The following is an 11,283-nucleotide window of genomic DNA, read 5'->3' as shown; positions in this document are numbered from 1 at the left end:
CTTTGCATAAAAAACAGAAATTCTGTTTTTTCTCTTCTCTCTCACTTTGGTGGCTATACTCTTCCCCTCAAAATTGATCCCAAAACCTTATTAGGATAGAGACACAAGGGTGCAAGAATATACCCCAAAAAATTAGACTTGGGTCTCACAAAGAAGAGAAAAGATCTAATAACTCTTTTTTGAACAAAATGAAAGTCAAGCTTAAAATGCTTGTTGCGACTATGAAGAATAGGATTCTCACCTAACAAAATAGATCCAAGTTGTCACAGAAGATGGTAAGGGAGACAGGACATGAAATTTTATGAGTTTATGAAGAAGCTTTTGAATTCATAAAAGCTCAGCCTCAATTTCAGTAAGACAGCAATACTTAGCTTCAGTTGAAGATGGACTCACAGTGTATTATTTGCGACTGCTCCAAAATATCGAATTACTCTCCAAAAAATGCAATATCTACTTATTGAACGTCTATTATCTACATCATTTGTCCAGTCCGCATCTGAAAATGTCAATAAATACATGTCAGAACACTTGGTAAATTGCACACCATGAGAGGCCATACCTAAGAGATAATGCAAGATTCTTTTCATAGCTCTTTAATATTGTTATTGTTGTGGCTTTTGCATGAATTGACTAATATGATTCACAAAGAAGACCATTTTAGGATAGTAACGGTTGCATATTGCAATCCTCCTATAATTGATAGATACATAATTGGATCTTTGAGAAAATCTAAACCTTTAGAAGACAACTTCATAAATTGATGCATTAGTATCAGCATGAAGTAAGATTGTGGCATATTTACTCTAGCTAAAAAGTCATAAATGTATTTTGTCTGTGATATATGAAGGTCCCTATTGATAGAAAATTGAACTCTAGACTAATGAAAAAGTGTAAAAAAACCAAGGTCTTTAAGAGAGAAAAAATGAGTTCAATTGAGAAATAAGAGAAGAAATTTTTGCATTGTCACTGTCAACCATATCATCAACATAAGCAAGTATAAAAGTAGTTGAATGTTGAGTGAATCTAACAAAGAGAGATAGGTCAAATTTAGTGTTGTGAAAGATAAAATCAAACAAAGTTAAACTAATTTTTGTAAACTAAGCACGAGGTGTTTGTTTAATGTAACACCTTAATTTTTAGCACCTCCTGATCGTACCAAAAGTTCAGGCGTTATTTACCTCTAAACCTTCTGATTCTGTACAATATTTATTTAATATCGATATTTTGCGAATACGAACCGAAACTTTAATTAAGAAAACGAAATAGTTTTTACTTTTACTTACTTAATCACAAATATATATATCCACATAGCATTATATATATAGACTTAATCAATGATCCTCAACTACAAATTCTATCCCTCTAAAAACCAAAACAATAAACGACGAGGAAAAAATAAAATCTAACAGCTCAACTCATAAATATAATCTTCTATGCTCCTGTAGCTCCACACTAAACATTTGCACCTGTAGCTGAAAAGGGTGAAAATAAGGGGGTAAGAACTAGGGAGTTCTTGGTAGGATCGGGGTTAAAAGTTAAGTTCGTTTCATTATGTTCTCAGTCAATAACAACAGTCAACAAAGTATAATCCAAATCAGCAATTACAGAACGTAGAATCCAATCACAAGCTCACACAATAATAGACACAATCACAAACAAATATGCACAAACAAGTATGATGCATGTCTAGTCCTATACAGGCCATGAGCTCATGTGTCAGTTTGTTGCCTGATTTCTGAAACTAGTCCTGAGATAAGCGTTTTGTATCGTCGTCTCTATCTCAGCCAACATCCCTTCCATAAGTGTTACGCATCGCCATCCTCATGGGAAAACCTTCCTTTTGGTCTCCAGTGAGCGTTACGCATCGCCGTCCTCACTAGACACTTGGCTCTAAGGCCCAACAACATTCAATTTCTTTTCAATCTTCGCTCTCTACTTTGCTACAATAGAGATCCCTTTAATCAATACCTTCTTTTCTATCTGCTTTACTATTGCAGACGTTCATTAAAATCTTTTTAGTCACTACTCTCTTCTCTTCTGTAGCAGAGATCCTTTTACTTAATACATCATTATCTTTTTTTTCTTTTTCTTTTCTTTTCTTTCTCATCTTTCTCTTTTATTTTCTTACTTCTTTTCTTTCTCTCTTTTTTTCTTCAATCTTTTAGTTCTTTACCATAATTCAACTTCACATTCTTCCCTCGCCTTTCCCTAATGACTTATGAAAAAGAATCATAAGAGTCTTAAATTAACTGTGTCCTCTAAAGCTTTTTAAGGGTCCGTCTGTTTGCTCTTCTCTTATTTAAATATTCTTAATAAAAAAAGATAACAATAATATAAATAAAATAATTTAAATGGTAAATAAATAATATTTATATCTTTTTTTTTTTGAAAAAAACTTAGCTTTGTAAAGCTTTTATTCTTAAACTCTTATTATCTACGTTTTAAACTTCAAACTTTTAAATATTTTATTTTTAACCCAATATTTTTATAAAATTATATTTGAAATGTCACTTATCTCAATATTTATTAAAGTAATTGATAGGCAAAATTGTGATTTACTCTTTTCACAACTTGAACAATTCTTAGCAATGGCTCCAAAAACTTGGTGCACACTACTATGATTCACTCACATTCTTTACAACTTTGCACAATTAACCAGCAAGTGCACTGGGTCGTCCAAGTAATAAACCTTACGTGAGTAAGGGTCGATCCCACGAAGATTGTTGGTATGAAGCAAGCTATGGTCATCTTGTAAATCTCAGTCAGGCAGATTATAATGGTTATAAAGGTTTTCGAAAATAATAATAAATAAAGCATAAAATAAAGATAGAGATACTTATGTAGATCATTGGTGGAAATTTTAGATAAGTGTATGAAGATGATGTGTTCCTTCTGAATCTATGCTTTCCTACTGCCTTCCTTCATTCCTCCTTACTCCTTTCCATGGCAAGTTGTATGTAGGGCATCACCGTTGTTAATGGCTACATCCCATCCTCTCAGTGAAAATGGTCCAAATGCTCTGTCACAGCACAGCTAATCATCTGTCGGTTCTCGATCATGTCGGAATAGAATCCATGATTCTTTTGCGTCTGTCACCATGCCCAACAATCGCGAGTTTGAAGCTCGTCACAGTCATTCAATCCCTGAATCCTACTCGGAATACCACAGACAAGGTTTAGACTTTCCGGATTCTCAAGAGTGGCCGCCAAAGGGTTCTAGCTTATACCACGAAGATTCTAATCAAGGAATCCAAGAGATACTCACTTGTTCTAAGGTAGAACAGAAGTGGACCGGGCACTTATAAATTTTCGGGAAGGTTAAACCCCATTGAGCAATTATATATTTATATATATATATATATATATAAATATATATATATATATAAGAAGAGAAAAAGCTATGCATAGACTCATGGGGATGCGCGACGGGGGACAGTCCAGGGTTTAGCAGCCGGACTTATCGGGTTGGCTTGATAATCGATAGATGAGACTCATCAGCCATAGGACAGGCATACATTATGTGCATATTGTTTGCTTGCTTGTTTGTCCATTATCTATGAATGCCTAAGTGAGTGTACTATGTTAATTTTTATATTCGCTAATTGCAGTACTTGTATACTAGCTGTGTTTCCCCTGTCTTTCTTGTCTGTTTATGCGGTATCACTGGTGTTGGAGGATCGGAGAAAAGGTGGGGAAGTTAGAGAGTTTAGTTAAGTTTAAGGTTTGGTTTAGTTATTAGAAGACCACCCATTCATTGTTTTTGTTTTAGTTCTTTAAGTTTTATAATCTGATTGTTAGTGTTCTAGGATTACCTCTGGCATTCCCAAGACCTTATATCTTATGTACGTGGCACCTTTACCATGTTAAAAATCTCCAGTTCTCATTCCATAGGGATATTTGTGATTTTTAGATGCAGGTCAGGCGGCACCTCGCTGAGGCATACTGGAAGTTTCTGATAGCGGAGATCCTTGTCTTTGGCATTTTATTTTGGATATATGTATATACGTAGATACTTTTATCTCTACTACTTATATATTTGATGTATTAACTTCCTCTTAGAGGCTATTTTGGAGAAATAGGGTCTGTAACTTTGTATTTTGGGCCTATTTTGGGTTCTCCTATATATATGTATATATACTTATGCGCTTAGGCCGATTTATCTTCGCGAGCCGAGTCTTGAGCCTTGATATTTGTACCTTGAAACTCCCTTTCGGTTATATCTATGATAGCTTCTCTTATCTTATTCCGTTTGTCATTTACATGTTGTGAGTGGTGCACTTTTCATTTTACCATTTTCAATTTTAATCTTTTCTTCGAAGGCTCCTAGAATAACTCTTCTTCAACTATATTATATATATAAGTTTTTATTTTTAGAGGTCGTAGCGCCTCGTCACCTTTATTTTACATCCTAAGTGTAAAGCTTTGTGTAGTAAGGTGTTACAAAATATTATATCCGAAGGTCCTAACCACTTAGTCAGCCGACATTTATAGCATGGACACTTATATAGCCCTTAAGACTTAAATGATTCTATGTTGAAGACATATGCAACAAACGCGTCAATCCCCTCAAAGAATTCAAGTTTTAAACCCCTCGTCCATTGTTATCCCTATCATATATCCATATACAATGACTTAGAATCATCTTGCAATAAACACCCTAGAATTCAACCAGCAACACAACTTATTACAATTTTTAGAAAATTCGGCAGGGTCTCCTATAATTAGAGTCTCGCACCAAATTCGATTATCGTTTTCTCACAAACCAAATATGTTTTAAACAATTTAAATAAAATTTTGGCTCAACTTTTTCTTAATTTAGAAATATTGACCAAATAAATTTAACAGTTTTTACATAGAAAATAACTGCAGACATAAATTAAAATAAACATGCATTCAGTAATACATTAAATTCTAACTGTTCTAGTGCGTAAACCCTGATAATTCAACAATTTTTCAGAAAACAAGGATTTTGAGAAAGCGCCTCTACACGACCTTCTCCCACTTCTGCCCTAAAATATTATCCTAAGAAAAGTAAGTCCGACATAAAACTAAATAATTGATTATATTTAGAGATAGCATACCAACCTAGAACACAGATGCACATACTACAGAAGAAGTGAACTCCAATTAACCTTAGACAAAAGTAGCACCATCCTAATAAAAAAAAATATCTGATTAAATTCACAAGGTGGAATCAAAATAATTCAACAAACTAAATTAAAACTTCCAACAACTCAAGCACTATTATAATCTAACTTTACTTAACCTACCCTAACTATTTTTAATTTTATTTATATTAAATTAACATAGCAACTCCTAATCACAAACTTCATTGCACTAATTTAGTCAATACTTTAATAAAATACCTAAGAGTAAAGTGTTGTTTTTGTCCCCAACATTTGGGGTAAGTTCTATTTGTGTCCCTAACGTTTAAATCGTCCTATTTGTATCCCTAATGTTTATAAAAGTGATTCAATGTTATCCTACTATCAATTATAGTAACAAATCAGATTATATTTTTCAATTATTCTCACTTGCATGTATTCATTCTCAATTAGGTCTCACTTGGATGTGTTTGATTTTAATATTATACCCACTATTTTTGTTTAAATTCAATTATGTCCCTAGAAAAGTGAATTATGTAAATGCTGTAGGAATTAGTTTCAACTTTTGATGAGCTATTTTTCGGAGTGGATCATCGATTCTATCCCAGACATTTGTATTATAACTTCAAGAAGATATTTTTAAATCTCAAACTAAAGCGTTCATGATGTATAATTGACGGCAGGATAACATTGAATCACTTTTACAAACGTTAGGGATACAAATAGGACGATTTAAACGTTAGGGGCACAAAAAGAATTTACCCCAAACGTTGGGGACAAAAACGATACTTTACTCAATACCTAACAAAATCTTAAACTCACAAAAAAATATAAAAAAACTATACCAAAATTACCTCTGACTGTAGCTGTACAATGGTTGAAGTATAGCGGTGACAAGTGGCAACAACTTAACTACTACCGATGCCTAGGAACACCAACGGCGGCGGTAGGCTGACAGCTCCAACAGTAGTGAAGACAACGTGCATCGATAGTAATAGCGGAAGCTCTAGGTGGTGGTGGCGACAGCGGTAGCCTCAATGGAGGAGAGGTGCGCCGAAGATGAGAAGAGAGAGAGAGTCTTCGCAGAAGTAAGGGGGAAGGGTTTTGCGTTTGATTTTATCCCCAATTTTATTGTCGAATTTACTAGTGAAAATTTCGCCAGTAACGTGTCTAAACGCCACGTTTCATTAAATTGTTATACTGGCGGAATACACTAACGAAAAAATTGTCGATAAATTTGACATCAGTAAAATAAGATTTCATGCCACTAATTACCGTCAGATTCAGTGGCAGAAAAAAAAGAATCCGATGGCAATCAACTCTGGAAACGAAAGTTTGCTCATACTCAACGCAAAACTGCTGTTGAATCCGTCGTTAATACCCGTCACTAAATCTGACGGTACTCGATGTATTTTTTGTAGGGATATGTTCAGATTACATTAGGAGAATCTAATTTGCATTTAGATGTAATTTTCAATTTGAATTGCCACTTTGCAAGCCTTATAAAATTTTCTATATTTAAAAATTTATAATAACTTATTAAATACAAATTTATAGAGAATTAAATTAGTTTTAAAATAAATTTTGAAACAAATCAATCGAATAACTATAGTTTGAGATATTTATAAAATACTATATTAGTATGTTAGGTTAGTTTGTTATAATGCAATTTTTTACTATAAAATTGTAAGAAATTTATCCACTTTACCTAATTGAATTTGAATTTAATTTTGTACTAAACTCAAAAATAAATATAATTTTCTCATTTTTTTTATATAATCAATGATGATTCAAATCTAATAAATATAGAATGAGTTATAATTATATCTTAAAAAGTTGTTTATTATCGGTTAAAAATTTACTAAAATTTGTATTATCATATTTTTAAATTTTAAATTAGATCTATTAATTTTCTTAAGTGTATTATATTCTAATTTAATTTTTTCTTATAAATTTAAATTATTATAAATTTAATTAATTAATTATTGAAAAATAAACGTGAATGTTACGGAATTTTTCTAGTCGATATACTAATTAAACATATTAGGGAATTATTAGATATCCATAATCTCCGTTCCGGTATCTTAATCACTTGTCATAAAAGGATAAATGCAACGTGACTCCATCATTATTAATAGCTATCTAGCTTATGTTCAAATTTAATTTATTCTATACAATGTTAAGAAGATTTAATGGTGTTTCATGGATTCAGGAGAAGCAGTCGGTGGCTGCTGGCTGCTGCTGCTGCCATTTTCATCTACTTCTTTTCCTAATCTATCGCATTTCCACTCATCATCAGCAGAAGTAACATGCTTACATGTGCTTAGCTGAAGATGCATGGCAGAGATAGAATTGATGGTTTGCTGCATTTGTTCTTTTCCTTGGACCTCAAAGTTACAGATTCAAGTCGTAAAAATAGTCCTCGATATAATTATTTAGAGGGTGTATATTACATTTATGAGTGTGTTTCTATTTTGGACTATGCATTAACGCAGGATCTTGTGGAAAGATGCATTTGCTCCTTTTAAATCTATAACTAGTTTTATTATTTGAACATCTAAAATTTAAATAAATTTTACATGTGAAGTATAATAATCTAGTAGATATGTTTGAGTCTTTGAGAAAACGAGAGATAAACAAAAGGTGGTTAATTAACTAATGATATGATGTCATCAAGTTTTCATTAAAGAAAAGAAAAGTAAAAAACATATCTGACATGATATTGTTGTTGTTAGTATATCAAGCAATGTGAATTGTGGATCACAGAACATGGGGAAGACTCTTTTGAAGAGCGTGAACCTGTGGCCCCATGTCTCAACTCAACTACTTGACACTTTTACATTCAATTCAAGAACTTGTTTTATTTGGTATGGTCATAACTCCACCGTTCTGATGAGAGAATGATCATCTCTTTTTATATATATAGTAGTAAAGGATATATGTATGTTTAATTTATGATAAAAATGCAAGCTAAGGTGCCCTTTTCATGAGTATTGCTAGTTAGCAATTCCTATCTATCTCACCATAAATACTATACTATTTTGCAAAACTTGGTAGCATTAATTAAGATTAGACTAGACGAGTGGTAGCAACAATCTAATTAGTGGTTATTGAAAGTGCGTTAAGTAAACGTGGCTCCACAATACGATATGATGTGGACATATATATACAAATATAAGATAACAAAAATGGAACTACAAAGGGAGGGGACCAAGATGTAAGTGGTGCACACAGATCAATGCGAATTACACAAGAGTGGTATGAGATCATTCACATCACATGCTGTGCCTTCACGTACAGTAGTGAGAGACAGAGAAGAAGAACGGAGATGGCAGGGCACGAAGTTAGGTAGCCATGGATCACTTGCTGTGTTGTATATGTATAGAGAACTTGCATGCCGCAGGTATGTAATCTTAATGTACGACTCAGGGAAAAAAAAGAAACACTGCAAGTTGGAGGGATATTTCCTAAGTTCCTCTTACAATGCCACATGCATTGTGATCATTTCTGCATTCCATTTTTTTTCTTTTCGTTTCTCTTCTGCGATACATACAAAACAGAGAATCAAAGTAAATAGCATGTAATAGAAGGAAAAGAAACTAACATGAAACTAACATTTATAATTGACCTGTCTTTATAAAATAACTAAACCTTATTAGACGATCAGCAAAATTTGTTATTTTTTTTTGTTAGTCGTCAGCTATTAATCTTTAAAAATATAAGTTAAAAGTATATTATTAAATTATTAGACTAAAAAAATTGAATTAATAACTAAAAATAATAATAAAACATAATAAATTCTAGGAATTTCCTAACATTTTATATATATATATATATATATATATATATATATATATATATATATATATATACGCGCGTGCACGCATATAACTAGCATTTATAATTTAATTTAATAATAATAAATTTATGTTTAATTAGTTACTAGCTTTTCAAGTGGACACCACAAAAGTATCCAACAACACAAGTATGAGCAATGCTTGTGCATTCCAAAAAAAAAAATGATAAAGAGTAGTGTTCCTTAGAAAATAACTTATACTATTACAAGTAACAAGCATATGTTTTGAGCTTTTTATTTTTATTTTTTTTGATAATCTTAGAAAAAAAATATATTAACATGGTTTATAGGTTATTTTTTAAATATAAACTATTGATATAAAATATAATAGCAATATTATATGACCAATAAAATTTATTATTTTTTATTAATATTTAACCAACAAATATATTTTTATATTAAATTATAAATTTTAAATCTTAAACCCAATAATATAAAAATAAATTGTTAGTCATCTGTCAAAATATAATAAATGAAAATTTCTTATTTGATTTATTAACAAAAGGTAAAATACTCTTTATTTAGCAAGAGTGTTTAACAATAAGTCAACAAGTATCTATATATTATAACACAAAAATATAATATTAAATTGGTCGTAATCTTGTTTTGGTCTTTAAACTTTAAAGTGTCCTATTTAAATCTAAAAAAATTTCATTTAGCCTCAATGTAATTCCATCGTGAGGTCAAAGTTAAATAATTAACGGAATGTTCTACATGACAGCAGCACAAAAATAAAGTCGATAATTTGAAGAACAAGTACAAGCTCTGAAAGTACAAAATTAACTGTGGATACATCAATACATTTATTTATCATTCTTCTTAGTTTTATAGAAAATATTTTTAAATTATAAGAAAAATGATAAATAAATATATTCATGCATCCACGGTTGATTTTGTGTCTTTGGAGCTTGTACTTGTTCTCCAAATTATTGATCTTGTTCTTGTACTGCTATCATGTAGTACAATCCGTTAATTATTTAATTTTGACCTCACGGTAGGATTATATTGAAGCTAAATAAAACTTTTTTTAGATTCAAATAGGACACTTTACACCTTAAAGACCAAAATAAAATTACATTCAAGGCCAATTTAGTACTTTACTCTTAATTTTTTCTTTTTGGGTTAAAACAAATTATATTTAAAATTTTCATTGGCTAATTGTAAATAAATGTTTTTGTTAAAAAAAAAAAAGTAAAACTTAAAACGGGCCAAACCATGTACCATGAAAAGGCGGCAATGGGGAAGAAACCCAAAAAGTGAGGGCCTTAATGTCCTTCAACAACAACGCATGGCCCCCAAAAAGGGCCCTAGGGCCCTTGTCTTTTGTCCCCACATTACCATTTTCTATCTCTATTCTCTAATACTAAGTTACTAAACTGAGCATCATAAATAGGCACCACGTTCCCTTTGATTTTTCACAGTTCACAACAAACTTGACATCAATACACAATGGCTATGAGAAAATCAAGTGGCAGGCTTGCTTCTCAAACAACAATGATCAAGCAAATGGTGAAGAGATGCTCCAGTTTAGGAAGGAAACAACAGCAGCAAGGTGAAGACGTTCCAAAGGGTCACTTTGTTGTTTATGTTGGTGGAGTTGGAGAGAAGAGAAGCAGGTACATTCTTCCCATCTCCTTCCTCAGCACACCACAGTTTCAGATCCTCCTTCATCAGGCAGAAGAAGAGTTTGGATTTGATCATCAAATGGGTCTCACCATTCCTTGTCAACAACATGTTTTTGAGTCTCTTACTTCCATGCTCAGATGAACCATCAAACCATCACCTGCTAATTCAAACATGAAGCTGCTTCATTGCTTCTCTCTCTTGATTTTCTCCGTTGTTTAATTTCCATTCATCACATGTTATATATATTTATATATTGTAAATCTTGTAGCTAGCTAGAAAAAGCAGAGCATTTTTTCCTGCAGAGTTGAGTGCCAGTGGCAGGAACTAATTTCATGTCTTGTTCATTTCCTTGTCTATGTTTTGATTGAACTATGGATTATACAATCTTAAGGTATAGTATGATGATGAGCATTGAACCACACTTTAATTCAGTTTATGCCACTCAGATTCATCACCCTTCGGAAAATCACTTGCACCGGAATGTTTGGTCACTACCATTATTCATATGTAATAATGGTTACTCATTTAGATAGGAAACTAAGCGGGACAATGTCATATATTATATTAGAAATTAAATTAAACATAATCTTTGTCAATACTTTTTCAAAGCTCGTGCAAGATATTTTTCCGTCTGATACAATATGAGTATATGGCAATAAGCAAAAAAAAAAAATGATGATAATAATGATAATAAAAT

General features: G+C 31.9%; 1 protein-coding gene across 1 annotated transcript; it reads left to right on the top strand.

Moving 5' to 3' along the window:
• Positions 1–10,362: 10,362 nt before the first annotated feature.
• On the top strand, positions 10,363–11,007 carry LOC112705635 (protein SMALL AUXIN UP-REGULATED RNA 51). Its single transcript, XM_025756512.3, has one exon. It carries the CDS (start codon positions 10,410–10,412, stop codon positions 10,725–10,727), a length of 318 nt encoding a protein of 105 aa, XP_025612297.1. The 5' UTR covers positions 10,363–10,409; the 3' UTR covers positions 10,728–11,007.
• Positions 11,008–11,283: the final 276 nt, after the last annotated feature.

This window comes from Arachis hypogaea, chromosome 8 (assembly GCF_003086295.3).
Source record: "Arachis hypogaea cultivar Tifrunner chromosome 8, arahy.Tifrunner.gnm2.J5K5, whole genome shotgun sequence".
NCBI classification, from domain to species: domain Eukaryota; kingdom Viridiplantae; phylum Streptophyta; class Magnoliopsida; order Fabales; family Fabaceae; genus Arachis; species Arachis hypogaea.
Note: the sequence above shows the minus strand (reverse complement) of the source record. Positions and strands in the feature narration are given on the sequence as shown.